General features: G+C 44.0%; 1 protein-coding gene across 4 annotated transcripts in view; it reads right to left on the minus strand.

The window, feature by feature from the left end:
• ccdc88c (coiled-coil domain containing 88C) overlaps positions 1 to 22,862 on the minus strand; it is a 240,256-nt gene that overhangs the window by 103,748 nt on the left and 113,646 nt on the right. For 3 of the 4 annotated variants that reach the window (XM_073039398.1, XM_073039399.1, XM_073039400.1), the window contains 5 exons: positions 22,270 to 22,353; positions 20,965 to 21,105; positions 13,734 to 13,921; positions 9,944 to 10,025; positions 6,704 to 6,862 (listed from right to left, as the gene is read on the minus strand). In XM_073039398.1, the coding sequence (XP_072895499.1) occupies positions 6,704 to 6,862; positions 9,944 to 10,025; positions 13,734 to 13,921; positions 20,965 to 21,105; positions 22,270 to 22,353 (654 nt within the window). Of the gene's footprint in view, positions 1 to 6,703; positions 6,863 to 9,943; positions 10,026 to 13,733; positions 13,922 to 19,062; positions 19,204 to 20,964; positions 21,106 to 22,269; positions 22,354 to 22,862 lie in introns of those variants that run through there. The other variant, XM_073039401.1, reaches the window with a different exon arrangement.

Raw genomic sequence — 22,862 nt, forward strand, 5'->3', positions numbered from 1 at the left:
CAAGAGGTCCAGGTATGATCTCCAGAAAGCCATCATAGGTGAGGTGGCAAGTCTGGCCTAAACTTGAACCAACAAGAGGAAGCTCGACAGTTGCGGCAGGGCCTAAAAGCTATCACCACTTACAACTTAAAATCAAGTGACATGGACAACAACAGGGCTTTTTGCTTCCAAGTGAGCTCCAGGCCTTCTATGCTTGCTTTGAGCATCAAAACGTGAAGGAACCATCACGAACTGCCACAGCCCGCAGTGATCCTGTAACTTCAGTCCCTGAGGCCGACATGTGAGCAGCCCTCAGGAGGGTGAACCCACAAAAAGCATTCAGCCGAGATGGGGTACCTGGCCAAGTACTGAAGACCTGTGTTGATCAGCTGGCTGGAGCGTTCACTGAGATCTTTAACCTCTTGCTTTGGCAGTCTGAGCTACCCCCCCGCTTCAAACAGGCTTCAATTATACTGGGGCCGAAGAAGAACGTGGTACCCTGCCTCAATGACTACTATCCAGTAGCACTTACATCTACAGAGATAAGTGTTTTGACGAGTTTGATGATGAACCATATCAACTCCTGCCTGAGAACCAACTTGGATCAACTCCAATTTGCCTACCAGTGTAACAGGTCCACTGCAGGTACAGTCCCATCTCATTGGCTCTTCACAAACAAAATATGCACACATCAGGATGCTCTTCATTGACTACAGCTCAGCATTTAACACTATCATCCCCTCAAAACTAACAAGTAAGCTTCAATGGCTACTATACCTCCTTGATCCTCGATTTCCTCACTTACAGACCCCAGTCAGTTCAGATTGGCAACAACATCTCCTCCACAATCTCCATCAGCACAGGTTCACCTCATGTTTGTGTACTTAGCCCCCTGCGCTACAATTATGACTGTGTGGCGAAGCACAGCTCCGATGCCATATTCCAAGTTTGCTGACGACACCACAGTCGTTGGCTGAATCAACAATGGTGACGAATCAGCGTATAGGAGGGAGCCTGAAAACCTGGCTGAGTGGTGCAAATAACAACCACCTCTCTCAACGTCAGCAAGACCAAGGAGCTGATTATTGACTTCAGGAGGAGGAAACCAGAAGTCCACATGCCAGTCCTCATCGGAGTATCAGAGGTGGAGAGGGTCAGCAACTTTAAATTCCTCAGAATTTCGCAGGGCCTCTCTTGGGCAGAGCGTATGTACAATTAGGAAGAAAGAATGGCCGAGCCTTTGCCTCCTTACAAGTTTATGAAGATTTGGCATGATGTCCAAAACTTTGACAAACTTCTATAGATGTGTAGTAGAGAGTATATTGACTGGCTGCATCACATGGAAAGACCAACGCCCGTGAACATAAAATCTACAAAAGTGGTGGATACAGCCCGATCCATCGTGGGTAAAGTCCTCCCCACCATTGAGCAGATCTACACGAAGAGCTGCCGCAGGAGAGCAGCATCCATCATCAGGGGCCCCCATCATCCAGGACATGCTCCCTTCTCATTGCTGCCATCAGGAAGAAGATACAGGAGCCTCAGGACTCACACCACCAGGTTCAGGAATAGTTATTGCCCCTCACCCATCAGGCTAATGAACCAGAAGTGATAATACCTGCCCCATCATTAAAATGTTCCTACAACCTATGGTCTCACATTCAAGGACTCTTCATCTCACGTTCACAATATTTATTGCTTATTTATTTGTTTATTTTTGTATTAGCATTTGTTGTCCTTTGCACATTGGTTGAACACTCAAGTTGGAGCGCTTTCATTGATTCTATTATGGTTATTATTCTATTAAGCCTGCAAGAAAATGAATCTCAGAGTTCTATATGGTGACATATATATACTTTGAACAAACCCACTGTCTGATCACTAGAGGCCCTATAACCTCACTGTTTAAACACCAGAGACCCCATAACCTCACTGTTCAAACACCAGAGACCCCACAATCGTACTGATCACGAGACCCCATAACCTCACTGTTTAAACACCAGAGACCCCATAACCTCACAGTTTAAACACCAGAGACCCCATAACCTCACTGTTTAAACACCAGAGACCCCATAACCTCACTGTTTAAACACCAGAGACCCCATAACCTCACTGTTTGATCACCAGAGACCCCATAACCTCACTGTTTAAACACCAGATACCCCGTAACCTCACAGTTTAAACACCAGAGACCCCATAACCTCACTGTTTAAACACCAGAGACCCCATAACCTCACTGTTTGATCACCAGAGACCCCATAACCTCACTGTTTAAACACCAGAGACCCCATAACCTCACAGTTTAAACACCAGAGACCCCACAATTGCACTGATCACCAGAGACCCCATAACCTCACTGTTTAAACACCAGATACCCCATAACCTCACTGTTTAAACACCAGAGACCCCATAACCTCACTGTTTGATCACCAGATACCCCATAACCTCACTGTTTAAACACCAGAGACCCCATAACCTCACAGTTTAAACACCAGAGACCCCACAATTGCACTGATCACCAGAGACCCCATAACCTCACTGTTTAAACACCAGACCCCATAACCTCACTGTTTAAACACCAGAGACCCCATAACCTCACTGTTTAAACACCAGAGACCCCATAACCTCACAGTTTAAACACCAGAGACCCCATAACCTCACTGTTTAAACACCAGAGACCCCATAACCTCACTGTTTGATCACTAGAGACCCCACAATGCCATTGTTTAACCACATGAAAGCAAGGATATAATGTTCAGGCTTTATAAAACACTGGTGAGTATTGTGAGTAGTTTTGGGCCCCTTATCTAAGAAAGGATGTGCTGACATTGGAGAGAGTTCAAAGGAGATTTATGAAAATAATCCTGGAAATGAAAGTTACTATATGAAGAGTGTTTAATGACTCAGGGAAGAATGATGGGGGAGACCTCATTGAAATCTATCGAATGTTAAAAAGCCTCTCTACAGAGTGGATGTGGAGAGGATGTTTCCTGTGGTGGGAGAGTCTCAGACCAGAGGACAAAGCCTCAGAATAGAGGGATGTCATTTTAAAACAGAGATGAGGAGAAATTTATTTAGCCAGAGAGTGGTGAATCTGTAGAATTCGGTGCCACAGACAGCTGTGGAAGTCAAATCATTGGGTATAGTTAAGGCAGACCTTGATAAATTCTTGATTAGTCAGGGTATGAAGGGTTACAGGAAGAAGGCAGAAGATTGAGAAATGGACCAGCCATGAAGTAATGGCAGAGCAGAGTCAATGGGCCAAATGGCCTAATTCTGCTCCTATTGGCTATGGTCTTATAACCTCACTATTTAACAACCAGAGGTTCCATAGTCACATTGCTTAATCACTAGAGAGCACACAATCCCACTGTCTGATCACCGGAGACCCCATAAACTCATGGCTTACTCACCGCATAACCCACGGTTTCACTGTTTAACCATTTAGCGACCCCATAACCTCACTGATTAACCACCAGAGACCCCACAATACCATTATTTAATAAACAGAGTCCATGCAATCGTCCATCTCATCACTGGAAATCCCACAATCACAACCACACTCAAAGTGCTGGAGGAACTCAGTATACCAGGCATGGAGAGGAGTAAAGAGTCAAAGGTTCATTTATTATCAAAGTGTACAACTCTGAAATTCTTCTCTGATGTTTCGGGCCACGACCCTTCATCAGGCCCGAAACAGTGACTGTTTACTTCCCTCCATAGATTCTGTCCTACTTGCTGAATTCCTCCTGCATTTTGTGTGTGTTCTTCAAGATGCATCTGCAGAACCCCTTGTGCTTGTGAACACAACCTCACTGCGTTGACTGTGCACCCACATTGCCAACACCGTGCCCCAGTGTTGGACATCTTGTCTTCACTGACCCAAGTTGGCAAGATCACTGAACATCACGTCATCAAACTAATGCCATGCGCTTCTCTGAGCTTGGCTGTGCCATCCTCACACTCCAGTCTGTCGATCTCTTTTGGGGGCTTCTATTTTTACATTTTAGCTCTCTGTTCCCTCAAATTAAATATAATGTGAATTTACTTCCAAAAGGTCCTAATTTACCCCCCTTGTTTGATACAGTGCTCGTGTGGGTGTCTGTGTCTGAGTGTCCTCTTCCTATTATGGTTTGCATTCTAATAAAGCCTATAAATCAGAACGTTTTATTTCTGTATGTATTATTAAGGATTCAGTTCCCTTTCCATGGAAAAAGCTGATACATGTATATGGGAAAATGCTGTCCATATATATAAAACAGTGAATGCACTAGAAAAATAATCCAGAGAACAAACAGGATACAAAGGTCCTGGTAAATCAGTTAGAAAGGAACTGCTCACAAACTTATCAACATAACTGTGTATATTTTGGCAGGAGTAAGGGGAGGTTTTATTGAACATTAACTGGAGGATACTGGTCCCAAAACACAATGCACTGTGCATGCATATAATCTAACCCACTGTTCACATACATTACCTAACGAGCACAGAGTCTTAGGCACGTGCAAAAAAATTCTGTAAAGTGAAATGCTTTCAAAAATAGTGAACTGAAAAACTTTAAAGCATCAGAAATATTATAAAGAGCAGCGACCAGTAAAAATAAATCTAAAGCACGTCAATATTTGGTGTGACCACTCTTTGCCTTTAAAATTGCATCAATTCTCTTAGGTACACCGTCGTGCAGTTCTATAGGAAAATCAGCTGGTAGGTTGTTCCGGGCATCTTGAAGGACTTGCCACAGTGCTTCTGCAGACTCTGGCTGCCTCACTTGCTTCTGTGTCTCCAGATAATCCCAGACAGCATTGATGCCATTGCGATCAGGGCTCTGTGGAGACTATACCATCTTTTACCATATAAATGATCTAGGGTGCCTAAGACTTTTGCACAGTACTGTAATCTAACCCACTGTGTATGCATATAGTCTAACTCACCACTGCACAGGATCAGACAGACAGGGTACACTGACTGCAATAAGCGTACTTGCGACGACTGAAATTTACAACGTAACGTAATCCCCTGGTTCATATTTGTTACTGTTATCTGTGTGTTTTTCATTTTGTGCTGTTCTGGGAGAGCCGCTTGTGTTCTGCTAATGTTTGGGTTACTGTTGAAGATAAGGGATGAGGAGGAATGTGTGCCATCCAATTAGGATGGTCAGATTTAGGGGGGTTTCTCTGGTAAAGGGGCACTAAAGTTGGGCTTGGGGCTTTTGTTCGAGAGGAGATGAAGAGAGACGATGCCGGGGAGAACCAGTTGTAGCATGCCAACCCGGTGGCAGACCTGTTTGTTCGAGATGGATTGTGAACAACATTCGGTAAGTGTCCTGACGAAGGGTCTCGGCCCGAAACGTCGACAGCGCTTTTCCTTATAGATGCTGCCTGGCCTGCTGTGTTCCACCAGCATCTTGTGTGCGTTGTTCAGAAACTGGTGTGTGCTTTCACGTTGACCGAGGGCCCAGTGTGTGAGCGACAGAGAAGTTCAAGATGAGCTCCAACTTGTGCCCCTTTAACTGTTTAGTTAGAATGGGCCCTTTTATTTTTGTTATTCTTTACTAACCCTTTGGTTGAGATTCATAAATATAATTCCTTTAATCGTATGCAGTGTACTGTTTATTTTTTCATAAACAGTATCAACACAAACCAGGGTTTGGGGTGGGATCGAGAGCGCCTCAAACTCACGAGTTTGTCTTCCCTAGACTTACACAGCCAAGGAAACCGGGGGGTTTCAATAGAAAAGTACAGAACAGCAACACATTGTCTGTACTGACTATTATGCCAAATTAAACTAAACCTATCTGCCTTGACATAGTCCATATCCCTCCATTCCCTTATGGTCCATGTGTCAGTCTAAATGCCTCTTAATCACCATGACCAAGTTCCACTTTCATTTCACTCCTAGCAGCAGGTTCCACGCACCTTCCACTTTCTGTGCAAAGAAAACATACTGCAGATAAATGCAAGTTTATTTCTCCACTTAAATGCATTGTACAGAAGCTAGCTAGACAAGTCAAAGGATGCCTACAAGATCAAACCCCTCACTCAAGTCCTGTCAAATTTATTGTCATGTGCACAAAGACAAAATAAATGTATTATCAAAGTACATACATGTACATACATGTTACCATATACTGCTTGGAGATTCATTTTCTTCCAGGCATTTACAGAAAAACAAATACAATAGAATTTACAAAAACTGTACATAGACAAAGACCAACAATGTGCAAAAGAAGAAAACCTGTGCAAATAAAAACATTGAGAACACGAGTTGTAAAGGGTCCTTGAACGCGAGTCTGTCAGTCGTGGAATCGGTTCAGAGTTGTGCTGAGGTACAGGTGCAATGAGGAACTTACTTACAGCACCATCACTGGCACGTAAACACAGACACCACACAGAATATAAATCCTACCACACAGTGAAAAGATAAAAGATAAAAGAAGCAAAAACAAGACCTCAGTGCATAAAACAAGGACACAATCAGATACAAGTCCATCACAATGCAAGAGGTGGTCTGTGGTGTTCTGCTGTGGAGACAGGATTAGAGCTGTACAGGTCAGTTCAAGAACCTGATGGCTGTGTGAAAGGTGCTGTTCCTGAAGCACCTTCTGTACCACCTGGCCAAAGGTACCAGCGAGGAAAGAGCATGACATGGCATAACTAACAGGACGATAACTCACATCCTTTTTGTCTGGGAATGTTAGGAATAAATTAAAAGGGAAAAGCCTTACTTCCATTCTGGCCTTGTAGAAATCCACGTCGTGTAGCCTCTCTCTGCACCGTATCAGTTCGTTCTCCAGTCTGTCCACTCGATTCGCTTTCTCACGCAGAGAGTCGACCTCGTCCTGATATGCTCTCACCGAGCGCGCATCTGTGGTCAGCTGCATGTTCTGAGAAGGAATGGAGTTAAACCTTTAATTTTACCTCCTTCACCCCACTACCAGGCTGTGCAAAATTAAACTGGTAAACTGGTTTATTATTGTCACATGTACTCAAATATAGGGAAAAATTTACCTCGCGTGCTATCCATTTAGAACATTGTTTTTCAGATTTAGAGATACAGCACGGAATAGGGCCTTCCTGCCCTGTGAACCACACTGCCCAGCAACACCTAACAAGCCCGATTTAACCCTAACCTAATCACACAACAATTCACAATGACTAATTGTCTTTGGCCTGTGGGAGGAAACCAGAGAACCGGGAGAAAACCCACACATAATGTATTGAGGTAGTTCGACAGAAAGCGATAACAGAATGCAAAATGAAATGTTACAGTGACAGAGAGCGTGCACTGCAGACAGGCAATAAGGTGCAAAGTCATAACAAGGGAGACTGTGAGCTCAAGGGTCCATCTTATCAAACTAGGGAACCATTCAATAGACATTACAGATAGAAGCTGTCCTTGAGCCTGGCGTATGTGCTTTCAGGCTCTTGTATCTTCTGTCCAGTGGGGAGGGGGGAAGAGAAAGAATGCCCAGGGTGGGTGGGATTGTTTATTACTGAGGCAGTATATCAAAGGTCAAGTGAGAATGAGAACTGAGGCAACTAAGTATTAGCCAGAACAAAAAGAATGAAGAGGACGGTGAGCTTAAAGGCTGATAAATCCCAAGAACCCAATGATGCATGAGGAGTTGTGGGGGTGGGGTGCTTCAGAGATGGTGGATGCTCTGGTTAACATCTGATGTTACCATCAGTTGGAATTTCGGCATGATCATGCTGTACGATGGAGCAGACTCCGAGAATTATGTGGACTACCCCTGCTCCTGGTTCTTAAATCCAGTTTTCTGATAACCTAGCAACATCTTCTCATTTCCAGAAACTCACTGAATAACTAACTCCTGATTAATGTCTTCTTCAGCCATCACACACCTTGTGTCAGCCCACATCTCAGAGGGCCAAGTGAAAGTCAAAGAGTTTGAGTCAAGATCTCCAGAGACCATTGAAAATGAAGGCCAGACCTCCAACGTGGAGGGAGCTCAGCATCATTAAGAGTACTATCTTTCACAGCTGTTAAAAACTGAAGCCACATCTGGATGTCAAAGCCAATGGCCACTTTTTTGGGGACAGTCAGGGAAGTCCTAGCCAGTGACTTTAGGCTCATATTCGTAGTGCAACCAACTACCACAGATCAGCCTCTCGTTATGAAATTATGGCTGATGGGATGAGACCACGCCCTGTGAAACAACATTTCAGAAAATACTTCATCAGATGGGAAGGCTTTGGGGTGGCCCAAATCCACTAAAGGTGTACAGAATTGGGAGATTTCCTTGAGATACCCTACTCTTCGCACCATTACACCACCAGTGACTGGTGTTCAATTCCCACTGTTGTCTGTAAGGAGTTTTACATTCTCCCTGTAACCACAAGGGTTCCTGTTGGGTGCTGCGGTTGGACATGGGGGGGTTAGTAGATTAATTGGTCACATGGGTGTAATCAGGCAGTGTGGGCTCATTGGGCTGGAAGGGTCTGTTACTGTGCTGTCTCTAAATCTAAAGCTAATTCGGAGCAGAGAAAATAACCAAATTGGTTTACGCTGGCATCTAAACCCAGTGGCCACATTATTAAGTACAGGATTGTGGAGCCCACTGTGGTCTTCTGCTGCTGTAGTCCATCCACTTCAAGTGTCGAAGCGTTGTGCCTTCAGACACGCTCTTCTGCACACCGGTATTGCAATTTGTTGTTATTTGAGTTAATGTTGCCTTCCTGCCAGCTTGAACCAGTCTGGCCATTCTCCTACGACCTTTCTCATGAACAAGGCACTTTTGCCCATGGAACTGCCGCTGACTGACTGTTCACATCATTCTCTTTAAACTCTATACAGACTGTTGTGCATAAAAATCCCAGGAGATCAACGGCTCCTGAGATACTCAAACTACCGTCAGGCACCAACAATCATTCCACAGCCAAAGTCACTTAGATCACTTCCCTACCCCATTCTGATGTTTGGTCCGAACAACTGTACCTCTAGACCATGCCTACACGTTTTTATGCACTGGGTTGCTGCCACATGATTGGCTGATTAGATATTGGCATTAATGTACAGGTGTACCTACTGAGTGTATGCTCCAATGGTATTCCGTTGAGAAACCTCTTCTGTGAGAGGCCAGGCATGACTGTGACTTTACACTTCATCTGGAAGGCCGCAACTCTAATACCAAAGCAATCCAGCATAGCCTAGACTACACTGTATTCTGTTTTCTTTTTACTATCTTGATGTCCTTGTATTAGGTATGAGCTGTCTGGATGGCATGCACACAAATGATTTTAGGTCCATAAACATAGGAACAGAATTAGGCTATTCAGCCCATCAAGACTTCCCTGCTTACTGTTCCCCTCAACCCCATTCTCCTGCCTTCTCCCCATGACATTTGATGCCCTTCGTAATCATGAACCATCAACCTCCGTTTTAAATACACCAAATTACTTACCATCTGCAGAAATGAACTCCACGGATTGATCACTCCCTGGCTAAAGAACTACCGCCTCATCTTCTCTAAAGCAATGTTCTTGTATTCTGAAGCTGTGCCCTCTGGTCCTAAACTCACTCACTATAGGAAACAGCTTCTCCACACCCACTCCATCTAGCCCTTTCAATATTCATCAGGTTTCAGTGAGATCTTGCCCTAAACTTCAGCGAGTACAGATCCAGAGACAAACGCTCCTCCTATGTTGAAACTTTCATTCCTGGGATTATTCTCAAACCTCCTCTGGGCCCTCCCCAAAACCGGCACATTCCTTCTTAGATATGGGGTACCCAAAACTGATCAGCATCCTCCAAGTGTGGTCTGGCCAGTGCCCTATAAAGCCTCAGTGTTACGTCCTTGCTTCCATCTTGGTTCACATGACAATGATAAACCAACAGACTTCTTGTGCTCAAGTCTCTGGAGTGCGACTCAGGCAAGGGAGCATGTCCATTTAAATCGTGGTTAACGATGTGGGCCGAATGCCTTGGGTTGGAGCAGACCCCTTACCTCCTGTCGCAACCTCTGCAGCTCTGCATCAAGTCGTTCCACTTCATTCCTGGAGTCAATGAGCTGTTCAGCTTTTTCTTCCCTAGGGATGTGTTGAGAGAAAGGAAAAGATATTACTAAAAGCCCAAAGGCCTAATGTTCAACAATTTGTTGTGCATCGTTGAAGCACCTCCAGCTTTTCAAAGACAATCTCTTTCAAATCCTTCAACACAGGAAAAACCCTTTACAATGAGCACCGTCACAAGAAAGCAGTATGCATCAACAAGGAACCCCACCACCCAGGCTACGCTCTCTTCTCGCTGCTCCCATCAGGTGGGAGGTTCAGCACCTTTAGGTGCACGGTCCAACATTCGGTGCAAATGATCGCCGTGGACATCTTCCCTTGCGGTTGCAAAAGCCTATTGGACACTGGTAAGGTAGAGTACTGCAAATCCTGTCCACCGGTTCATTGGCGAGACCAGCAGTGGAGGAGTTGCATGGCCTCGGTTGTTGCGCGCACCAGGCCCTCGTACCTGGAGGTTGCCTGTTGCGGCCCCCCCAGTGGAGGAGACACCGAAGGCCGTATGGTGTGGCATCCATGCAGGGTTGAGTGCTGCCCTCTAGTGTTCACTTGATGAAAGACAAACTGGATTGTGTTCATTTGCAGTGCACCAGCACATAATGACTGGACTGCTGCAGGCTCGTTCTTGCCGAGACTAAGCCATGTCCTATCAATCTAACGGACATGGCACTCAGGGACTTGGGCTAAATTTTTTTTTCATTTTTGTGACTGTATGTTTACTGCTGTCATAATTATATGTGCCATGTATGACTGTTGGCACCCGGTTTTGCAGCTTGGCCCTGGAGCAACGCTGTTTCGCTTGGCTATATTCACGTATGGTTGAATGACAATTAAACTTGAATTTGAGCTCCCACACCACCAGGTTCAGAAACAGTTATTACCTTTCAACCATCAGGCTTCTGTACTGGCGCAGATAACTTCACTCACCTCAACTCTGAACTGATTCCACAACCTAAAAACTCACTTTCAAGGACTCTACAAATCATGTTTGATATTATTTATTATTATTTTATGTATTTTTTTCTCAGCTCAAGTTGGTAAAAAGCTGAGGTATGGGCATAGCATACTCATTTCATAATTGCTAGTAACTTTTGGACTACTCTAGTAGTGTTTAGTATTGAGACTTTCTGGAGATTTACATAAATTTTGCTGTGTAGGCTTAATTGTTTAATGCTATTGTGTAGTGACTTTGGGATGATACCAGTTGTAGATATTACTATTGGGACTATGTATACTCTGCTGATGTTCCATAGTCTTTCAATTTCCTCTTTTAATTCTGCATCTTTCTTGGGGGGGGGGGGGAGTTCACTTATTAATTTCTGCATGCTGTATTTGTTTGGAATGGCTAGATCTCTCAAGTAATTTGCTCTTGCTTATTTATACTGTAATATTGTATCCGACCAGTTATTATGAATTGCCCTGTCTGTAATAATGCATCAATTGTAATATAATTTGTAGAACTCTGACTCTAAAACTGGATTAGGCTTGTATGGTGTCTTTTATGAGTTTGTATTTTAAAGCAAGAGTTTGATTATTAAGTATTATTATTTATTTTCTTTTTCTATTTGCGCAGTTTCTCTTGCATGTTAGTTGTTGATCTATCTTTGTTTATGTGTAGTTTTTAATTGATTCTATAATGTTTCTTTCTATCTACTGAAAATGAATCTCAGAGAAGCATATGGTGACATGGTGACATATATGTATGTTCTTTGACAATAAATTTACTTTGAACTTTGAACAACACACTTTCGATTTGGCCTGGAGATAATTTATGTTACACTGTGGGCAACAGGGAATAAGCAGGTGCACACTATTCACTCTTCATAATAATGGCTTTAACTGGTGGAACGGGTCTTTCAGTAATTTAGACATAAGTGCAATTGAGGAGAGATTGGAAATCTATCACCTTTCATTTGCAATCCTAAAATTACCAGTAATGCTGCCTTTTCAATTCCTTTTCAGCAGAGTCAACATAAATTCTGCTCCTTCTATGGCACCTCTGCAGTTCCTAACCAATGAGAACGAGGCTTCAGAAATACCTGTAACCCAACACCGTTTCCAGTTAACCACCACTCAACCTCTGATTCAATGTCATAATAATCAAGGAGTCGATTTTCACCCTGCTGAGACAGGAACAGCCTCCTGGTGCTGAGCTGCTAAGACTGAAGGAGTTACTTGTGAGTTTCAGATTGTGTCTTTACCTAGCACCTTTCACAGCACCACTGCTGTTTTTACAATTCTCCTGAAATGCGGACAGCGTAGGAAACATGACAGATAACTTCCGCATAGAAACATCCCTTGTGCGTAATGAAACTCTTTATTTCAGAGATGTTGGTTGGCTGAACGTGAAGGGTAAGAATGGAAAACTCCCCTGCTCTTTGGAGAGTATTAAGAAGAACCTGAGGGAGAAGCCACAGACTAAGATGGGCTGAACAGCCTGTTTCCATGCCGTGGCGCTCTATGACTCCTTTGAATTGGTACCATCTGCATGGGAGGACAGTTTGGGGTGGGGGGGCTGGGGAAGGCGGAGGTTCACTTTAACTTTTCAAATGAACAACCCAACCTACTGCAGTAAGTTTGCAGATGATACAAAGAAAGGTTGGTGATGTAGAAAGTTGTCTGCTACAGTGGGACATTGATAGAAAGCGAGAGTTGGGCTGATAAGTGATGAAGTTCAATCCAGAAAAGTGTGAAATGAGTCACTTTGAAAGGGCCAACTTGAAGGCAAGAGTACAAGGTTAATGTAGAATTCTTAGCAATGTGGAAGAACTGAGGGCCCTTGGGGTTCATATCCATAGATCCCTCAAAGTTGTCACACAAGTTGACAAGATGGTTAAGAAGGCTTATGGTGTGTTGGCCTTCATTAGTTGGGAGATTGAGTTCAAGAGCTCTATGTGATGTTGCAGCTCTATAATTTAAACTCTGGTTAAGCCACGCTTGGAGTAAGATGTTTATTTTGAATCGACTCATTATAGGAAGGATGTGTAAGTTTTAGAGAGGGTGCAAAGGAGTTTTACTAGGACACTGTCTGGATTAGAGAGCGTGCCTCATCAGGAAAGGTTGAGCAATCTCGGGATTTTCTCTTTGGTGCAAATGACGATGACGAGTGTGTAAGCTGTCATGAGGCATAGAGACAGCCAGTATGAGGACAACCAGAGTCTTTTTCCCAGGGCAGAAATGGCTAATACAAGAGCATATAATTTTAAGGTGATTGGAGGAAAGTATAGGGGCGATGTCGGCGCAAGTCTTTTATATAGAGTGTGTGGAGAGCTCTGCTTGGGATGGTGATGAAGGCAGATACATTTGAGACTTTTAAGAGAATTTTAGACAGGCACATGGATGAAAGAAAAATGAAGGACTAAGTGGAAGGATAGGGTTAGATTGATCCTGGAGTAGGTTAAAAGGTCGGCAAAATATCATGGGCTGAAGGTCCTGTACTGTTCTATCTTCTATGGATGAATTAGCTTTCCATTACAAAGTTGTTTAAAAAGCTGAATATCGATCTCCCAACTCTCACTGCAGGATCTGAGCTCATATCTTATGACTCCAAGGACTGCTGATCAAGTAACAGAACAACCATGAAAGTCAGGAAACCCTCTAGACCTGACGAAAGGGCTTAGCCCAAAGCACCGACTCTTTATTCCCCTCCACAGATGCTGCCTGACATGCTGAGTTCCTCCAGCATTTTTTGTGCAATCTATGAGAACGACACGCCAGCGGGTTACTAACAATTCCTGTCTGATCCTCCTGAGCTTTGCCTTGGTGTCCACCAGGTCGACCGCCAGATGCTGCCTCTCCCCCTTGTCGAGCGTCTCGCTGGGACTAGACGGATGTTCGGAAATCGAGGTATTCACAGGGCTTGGAAGTAGCTGCTGCGACTGCAAGTAGTCACGGTCTTGGGTGAGCTCCACAATCATCTGCCAAAAGAGAAAGAAATTAACTGTGTGGATACTTTGTTTGGTCAGGTGAAAGTCCAAAGACCTTTCAGGGGCACATGTCCAGATCAGTAAATATGCAAAGGGCAGGAAAATAAAAGACAATGGAATGTAGTTCTTGAGACTGGAGCAAAAGGCATTTTATAGGTCTGACTTAAAAAGCACCCATAATCAGAATCGGGTTTGTTATCGTTAATATATATTATGTTGAGAAATTTGTTATCAGCAGCAGTACAGTACAATACAAAAATGCAAAACGAGACCAAAAATAGTGAGCTTAGTGTTCAAGGACAGTTCGGAAATCTGATGGCAGAAGGGAAGAAGCTGTTTCTTTAATGTTGAGTGTGTCTTCTCTCTGATGGCAGAGGGGAAGAAGCTGTTTCTTTAATGTTGAGTGTGTCTTCTCTCTGATGGCAGAGGGGAAGAAGCTGTTTCTTTAATGTTGAGTGTGTCTTCTCTCTGATGGCAGAGGGGAAGAAGCTGTTTCTTTAATGTTGAGTATGTCTTCTCTCTGATGGCAGAGGGGAAGAAGCTGTTTCTTTAATGTTGAGTGTGTCTTCTCTCTGATGGCAGAGGGGAAGAAGCTGTTTCTTTAATGTTGAGTGTGTTTTCTCTCTGACGGCAGAGGGGAAGAAGCTGTTTCTTTAATGTTGAGTGTGTCTTCTCTCTGATGGCAGAGGGGAAGAAGCTGTCCCTAAAACATTGAGTGTGTCTTCTCTCTGATGGCAGAGGGGAAGAAGCTGTTTCTTTAATGTTGAGTGTGTCTTCTCTCTGATGGCAGAGGGGAAGAAGCTGTCCCTAAAACATTGAGTGTGTCTTCTCTCTGATGGCAGAGGGGAAGAAGCTGTCCCTAAAACATTGAGTGTGTCTTCTCTCTGATGGCAGTGACGAGAAGGATGAGGGGCCTTCAGGATTGATGCCACCTTCTTCAGGCATCACCTATTGAAGATGCTCTTGATGCTGGAGACTAGTGCCCAATGAGGAAGCTGGCTGAACTTGCAATTTCCTGCAGTTTCCCCCGATCCTATGCAGTGGCCCTTCCATGCCAGTCAGTGATGCAAACAGTTAGAATACTCTCCACAGTACATCTGTATAGATTTGCTATTTGGTGACATACCAAACCTCCTCTAACTCCTAATGAAATATAGGCACTGGTGTGCCTTCTTTGTAATTGCATCAATATGATTTTATTTTATTTTATTGAGATACCGCGTGTATTAGGCCTTTCTGGCCCTTTGAGCCACGCCACCCAGCAATTCCCTGATTTAACACTAGGCCCATGATCAATTCGTCTGAGATATTGACATCCAGGAACTTTCAGCTGCTCACCCCTTCCATTACAGATCCTTTGATAAGGACTGAACTGTGTTCCCTCAACTTCTGCTTCCTGAAGTCCACAATTCCACAAAGTCCACGGTCTACTGACACAGACTGGGAGACCGTTTTGCTAAATACTTACACTCTGTCTGCCAGAGAAAGCAGGATCTCCCAGTGGCTATACATTTTAATTCCACGTCCCATTCCCATTCTGATATGTCTATCCATGGCCTCCTCTACTGTCAAGATGAAGCCATATTCAGGTTGGAGGAACAACACCTTATATTCCGTCTGGGTAGCCTCCAACCTGATGGCATGAACATTGATTTCTCTAACTTCCGTTAATGCCCCCCTTCCCTTCTTTCTTTCTTTATTTATTCCCTCCCCCTTTTTTTTCCTTCTTTTCTCTCTCTCTGCCCCTCTCACAATCACTCCTTGCCTGCTCTCCATCTCCCTCTGGTGCTCCCCTACCCCTTTCTTTCTCCCTAGGCCTCCCGTCCCATGATCCTGTCCTTTCTCTAGCCTTGTATCCCTTTTGCCAATCAACTTTCCAGCTCTTAGCTTCATTCCTCCCCCTCTTGTCTTCTCCTATCATTTCGGATCTCTCCCCCCCCACTTTCAAATCTCTTACCATCTCTTCTTTCAGTTAGTCCTGACGAAGGGCCTCGGCCCAAAATGTGGACTGTACTTCTTCTTATAGATGCTGCCCGACCTGCTGCGTTCCACCAGCATCTTGTGTGTGTTGCCACAATTAATTATTTGGTTTTACGGAAATTGAGTACAAGGTTGTTGCTTAAATGATTTAATTTAAATGAAATTAATAAAATGCAGTGCTTTGCAGTTAATGATCAATAACCAGAGTGGGACAACATGCTGCAGCCGGTAGAGTTGGTCACTGGAGGCTGGAGACAAATGGCGATCTGTTCTGGGATCACTGCTCTTTGTGATCTTCACATGACTTAGGAGAGGAACTGGAAGGGTGAATTAGTAAGTGTACAGATGACATGAAAGCTGGTGGTGTAGAAGGGTGTCATAGGTTACAATGGGACAGTGATAGGATGCAGAGCTTAGCTGAGAAGTGACAAATGGGGCTCAATCCAGAGAAGTGTGAAATCGTACACTTCAGAAGGTCGATCCTGATGGAAGCGTACAGGGTTAATGGCAGAATTCTGAGCAGTGTGGATGAACAGAGGGACCTTGGGGTCCACGTCCATAGATCCCTCAAAGTTGCTGCGCAAGTTGATAGGGTAGAGAAGAAGGTTTATGGTGTGTTGGCCCTCATTAACCGGGTGATAACAGTTTAAGAGCGAAGAGGTAAAGTTGCAACGCTATAAAACTCTGATTAAAGCACTTGGAATAGTGTGTCCAGTTCTGATCCCTTCATTGTAGGCAGGATGTGGAAGCTTTAGAGAGAGTACCAGGATGCTGGCTGAATTAGAGAACATCTTATGATAGGTTGAGTGACTAGGGCTTTTCTCATTGGATCAAACAAGAGAAGTGATCTGATAGAGGTGATCATCATGATGAGATGCGTCTTATACACCTCAAGTGGAAAGCTGGAGACTTTTTCCCAGGGAGGAAGTAACTAATACAAGGGGACATAACTTTAAGGTGAATCTCAGGGGTATTTTTTTTTTTTTTTGCACATGCAGATACATTAGGGACATCTAAGAGACTCTTAGATAAGCACATGGATATAAGAAAAATGGAAGGATATGATCTTAGAGTAGGCTAAAGCTTCGTGAAAACCAAAGGGCCTGAACTGCACTGTACTGTTCAATATTCGTAAGCATATTCATTGACGTGAATGTTGTCAGGAGCAGTGTACAGAAAGAAAGATTTGCACATCTATAGCACCTTTACTGACCTCAAAGCATGCCTTAGCACTCTCAAGCCAATATAGAGCAGCCATTGACGGTGGCTCAGCAGGAACCACCACACGGCCAGTCACAAACTCCCTGCTCTTTAAAAGCTTTGTGAATCATTAACTCATCTCTCCCTTCACAGATGGCTGACTTCTCTCAGAGCTGCGATGGAGCAGAAATAACTTGCCGAGTTATAAAGCACGGTGTTGTTTTTAGAAACTGTAAGTGGTTTAGTGGGTGAGTACTGCAGACTGAGAGGCAATGCAAAAAGATTGTTGCAAAACAACTCCCTAATAGGTTCCCCTCTCACCCCTTCTCTTATATCACCGGGCCACCTCTTGTGACCCTCCTCCTTCCCTTTCTCCCATGGTCCCAACTCCACTTCTATCAGATCCCTTCTTCTTCAGCCCTTTATCTTTTCCACCTTTCAGCTGCCAGCTTCCCACTGCAACCCCTCCCCTACCCACCTTTCCACTCACCTGGTCTCACCTGTCACACACCAGCTTCCCACTGCAACCCCTCCCCTACCCACCTTTCCACTCACCTGGTCTCACCTGTCACACACCAGCTTCCCACTGCAACCCCTCCCCTACCCACCTTTCCACTCACCTGGTCTCACCTGTCACACACCAGCTTCTACACGTTCCTATCCCCCAACACTATCTTCTTACTCTGGCTTCTACCCCATTCCTTGCCAGTTCTGAAGGGTCTTGGCCTGAAACATCGACTGATTATTCCTCCATAGATGCTGCCTGACCTGCTGAGCTCCTCTGGCATTTTGTGTGTGTTACTCTGGATCGCCAGCATCTCCTGTGTTTGTAATTCGTTCTCTCGCTCTCTTCCCCCCCTTCCACTCCCTCTCCTTTACTTTAGAGTTATTCTTTCACCTCTGCTTAGCTGGTGGCTTTTCAATTCCTTACTATGTATTGTTCATCTCCTTCTTCACTGTTCTTGGTGCTTGCTTGCCCATTCATCTCATTTACATTGAGCACAGAATCTACCGGAGATCAAGAAGGAAGAGACACAGATTGTGGTGTGTGATAGCCACATGCCATCACCTGCTTTGTAAATGGATCTCCATTCCTAAAGCAATGGAAGGGATTGCAGAAGGTGATTTATGTACAGAGGTGATTAACTCCTCTGAAGAAAGGAGTCTGGATGAAGTCAGGTTGGAAAATAGCTCCAAATGACAAGAAGTGCTGAGATACGAGTGCAAATATTTAGGTCGGCATGGACGTCAGTGAATTGGGTTCAATTCCCACCCTTGCCTACAAGGAGTTTGTGAAATTCTCATGTGACAACATGGGTTTCCTCCTGCATTCCAAAGATGTATGGGTTCGTAGGTTAATTGGTCACGTGGGTGTAAATGGGTGGGAAGGTCCTGTTACTGTGTATCTTTAACTCGAAGCAGCTGTGTGAACAGTTTTGTGCCCCTTATCTAAGAAAGGATGTGCTGGCATTGGAGGGGGGAGCTAGAGCAAGTTTGCAAGAATGATCCAAGGAATGAAAGGGTTAATGTATGAGGTGTGTTTCATGGCTCTGGACCTGTACTCACTGGAGTTTAGAAGAACGAGGGGGGGATCTCATTGAAACCTATTACCGTAGATTCCGGACTACAGAGCGCACCTGATTAAAAGCCGCTGGCTCTAATTTTAGAAAGAAAATCAATTTTTTACTTGTACAGGCCGCACCGGATTTTCGGCCGCAGGTGTCCCACGTTGTAATATGAGATATTTACACAGAAAGATATTACACGTGAGGATTTTTTAACTTTTAATTAAATCCATATGGTAACATAAACAAATACATATTGCAAATGCTTTTTCTCGAACCGTGCCTGTAACGCGGCTACTTTTAAATATACGTTGCGTATACTTTTTTACTGAACAACATTCCAATATCTCCTAATGACTGGTAAAAAATATATATACTGCAGCCTACCAGGAAAAGTTATTGATCGCCTTTAACTTAAAAGCAGCGTTCGCTCAGATCTAATGCCGCTCCGCTGCTCGCCCCCGCCTTCCCGTTTATCGCAAACCGGTATCCCACAAGACGCGGCGAAACCGGGTGTGACGTCATAGCATCTCGCGATGTAGTACAGAAAACAAATATAGTTAAAACACTTCTAACTTTAACTAGAAAATGTTAAGCGAAATATTAAGCGAAAATATTATAAACTAAATAACTGCCATAAAGGCAGCACAATGCTTTTCTTCGAGTGTTTTCCATGTTGATGAGGGTGAGTACAAATGACTGATTTACAATAATTTAATTGTGAAAGTGCGCTTGATTTATCGTACAATTTCATTGGACCTCTGTGAACTACTCATCAATTTTATTGGTCTACTGTTACGAGGCAAAATGTTTTTGGCGGCATGAAAAAAACCATGCATTAGCCGCACCGTATTAAAGGCCGCAGAGTTCAAAGCTGTTCAAAATGTGGGAAAAAAGTAGCGGCTTATAATCCGACATCTACGGTAAATATTGAAAGGCCTAGACAGAGTGGATATAGAGAGGTTACTTCCAATAGCAGGAGATTCTAGGGCCAGAGGGCATAGACTTAGAATAGAAGGACATCCTTTTAAAAAAAGAGACGAGGAGGAATTTCTTTAGCTGGACAGTGGTGAATCTGTGGAATTTAATGCTACAAACTTGGAAGCCAAGTTATTGAGTATATTTAAAACGGAAAATGATAGGTTCTTTATTTGTAAGGGTGTCAAAGGTTACAGAGAGAAGGCAGGAGAATGGGGTTGAGAGGAATAATAAATCAGCCATGTTGAAATGGCAGAGCAGACTCGATGGGCTGAATGGCCTAATTCTGCTCCTGCGTATCATGGTCTTGACCGAATTTCTTAGTGCAGCTTGAGACACGTGCTTGAACATGACCCTGGGAATCGTCTGTGTGGAGCTTGCATGTTCTATGTGGGGCCTCCTCCCACATCCCAATGGAATTGGGTTATTATTGTGACATGTGCCAAGGTTAAAGAAAAGCTTGCCTTGCATACTGTGCAGATCAATTCATTAAAACTGTGCATTGATACAGTACACAGTGAATCAAAAACAGAATGCAGAATAAAATGCAACAGCTACAGAGCAAATGTAGCACAGGTAGCCAACAACATGAAAGGTCATAACGGGGTGGACTGAGTCCATTTTATCAAACCAGGGAACCATTCAATAACCTTATCAGAGTGGGATAGAAGCCATTCATAAACCTGGTGGTATTTGTTCTCAGGCTTTTGTATCTTCTCTCTGATGGGAAAGTGGGGAAGAGAGAATGTCTGGGGTGGTAAGGGTCTTTGATTTTGCTAGCTGCTTTATCAAGGCAGCAAGAAGTGTGGTTAAATGTGTGGGTTGGTAGGCTTGTTGGCTGCTGTTGAATGCCCCTGGTGTGGGGATGAGTAATAGAATCATGGGATGGACCAGTGAGAGTGTGGGATTCTAAACACATTCGGGTTAGTGAGCTGTGGGAACTGGAAGCATGGCAATGCTTGCCGGCTGCCCCCGACCACATCCTTGGACTGTAATGGTCAAGGACACAAAGGATTTCTCTGCACGTTTCGATGTACATGTGGTAAATAAATAAAGCTAACATTTTCAGCTATTCTTTGAGCGGATGTAGGATTTAAGTAAATGGGTGGTTGAGGGTCAGCACAGACCCAGTGGGTCGAGGGGTCCATTTCTGTGCTGTATCTCTTTGACTTTATCACCTTCAGCAAGATGGACATTCACTTAATTTCTGCCTCAGAGCGATCAACTTCCTCCCGTCCTTTCCGCGTTGACCAAATATACTGGCAGTTAAAATATTTTCCAATATTCTGATTAACGTGTGCACGTGCTCACCTCTGAGTACTCATCCCGATCGTCAAGAAGCCTCTTCAGATGAAAGACCATTGATCGTGACAGGTTCTCCAAATCTTCTGCAGTCACTTCAGTCAGTTCCATCCACTGAAGGTCAAACACGTTCTCCTGGTTATGGGTGATCTGCAAGAACATAGTTTAAAACAAACAAAGCTACTAAACAGGAATCTGAATCCAAGTTAATCAGATTTGTTATCATAGAGTCATAGAACACTTCAGGCCATTTCACTTTCACCCTTAATCCATGACCTCTAGCTCTAGTCACACACAACCTCAGTGGAAAAAGCCTTCTTGCATTTACGCTATCTACACCTTTCATAATGTTGTATATTTCTATCAAATCTCCCCTCATCCTCCAGAGAATTTTGGCATGCTGGCTGGCCGCCTTAAGTCAGGGCACTAAGTGTAAAATTTGGGAAGTTATGACGGAGTTGTGCAGAACTATGGTGAGGTGTCCAGTTTTGGTCACCCTGCTGTAGGCAAAGAGTGTAGAATAGGGTTTACAAGGGTGCTGTTGGGATTCAAATGACTGAGGTACAGGGAGAAGCTGGAAAGACAAGGACTTTATTCACTGGAGTCAAGGAGTCTGAGAGGCGTATAAAATCACAGGGGTGAATGCACCCAGTCTTTTTCCCAGGCTTAAGAAGTTTTTCATTGTACCTGTCCATACATATAATTGTGCATGCGACAATAAACTTTGATTTGGAAGTCCACAGCCTAAACAAATAAAGGTGCTGGGGGATCAGAGGGGTTAATGTAAAAGGTTACTGTGTAACACTAAGGGAGGAATTATCCAGTATTGCATTAATCACAAGGATTACCGAATACCATGGTTCTGATTTGGGCTTCGTATCTCCTCATCTCTGGTCAATTGTAGATTTAATTAATTAACTTATTTAAAGATATAGCACGGAACAGGCCCTTGTGGCCCAATGAGCCACACCACCCAGCAACACACCAATTTAACCCTTGCCTAATCACAGGACAATCTAAATGACTTATTAACCAGTATGTCCTTGTTCTGTGGGAGGGAACTGGGAGAAAACACGTGTGCTCAGGTGAAGGACATACAAACTTTTTGCAGACGGCATAGGGATTGAATTCCGAACTCCAACTGTGATAGCATCACGCTAACCGCTACTCTACCGTGGCACTCCCATGGGTAATGTGTTGTCAGGAAATTAATTTTCAATCAGAACTGCACACATTTCATCAACAACGGCACATACTGTATAATTCATCAGAGTACCATCTAACTGACAGCAGAGAGCCCTCGTCAAGACCCACCTCTTGTATGTGAGCAACGATGGCTGTCTGAGTTGTGATGTCCAGCTGTTTGATCCGTTCAATGAATTCTTCCTTTCGTTCGCACTTGGTTAGGTGGGGAAAAGAATAATTTATTAAAACTGTTGTAATTTCTGTTCAAATCCCACCCACTCTCTCCTCCACCCCCCCCCCCCCCCCGTGGGCAGAAAAGCCTGAAAGCACATACCACTAGGTTCAAGGGCAGATTCAACCCCATTGTTACAAGTCTATTGAACTTAACATTTCAATCCTTGTAAAAATCTCTGACTATCCTCACCTCGTAATTCTAAAAACTTCTTTCAGGACTCTGCTCAGTGTCCGACACTCCAGACAAAACAACACAAGTTTGCCCACCCTCACCTTGTTCTCATGCCCTCTAATCCAGGCAGCATCCCGCAGAGTCTCTCAGGCTGACCCCTGGACATCTTCCAGGAGGGCGAATGCACAGATTTTTGTTTTAGTTGCACTTCCTTGTAAAAATTATAACTTACGATTAATTTATGTTTCCCTTCTGAATACTGCTGACGTGATGCCTGCGACTCTGCCACAGGTCATTTTTACAATGTTCCTGTGCA

The sequence above is a fragment of the Hemitrygon akajei genome, chromosome 3, assembly GCF_048418815.1.
Source record: "Hemitrygon akajei chromosome 3, sHemAka1.3, whole genome shotgun sequence".
Classification (NCBI taxonomy): Eukaryota; Metazoa; Chordata; class Chondrichthyes; order Myliobatiformes; family Dasyatidae; genus Hemitrygon; species Hemitrygon akajei.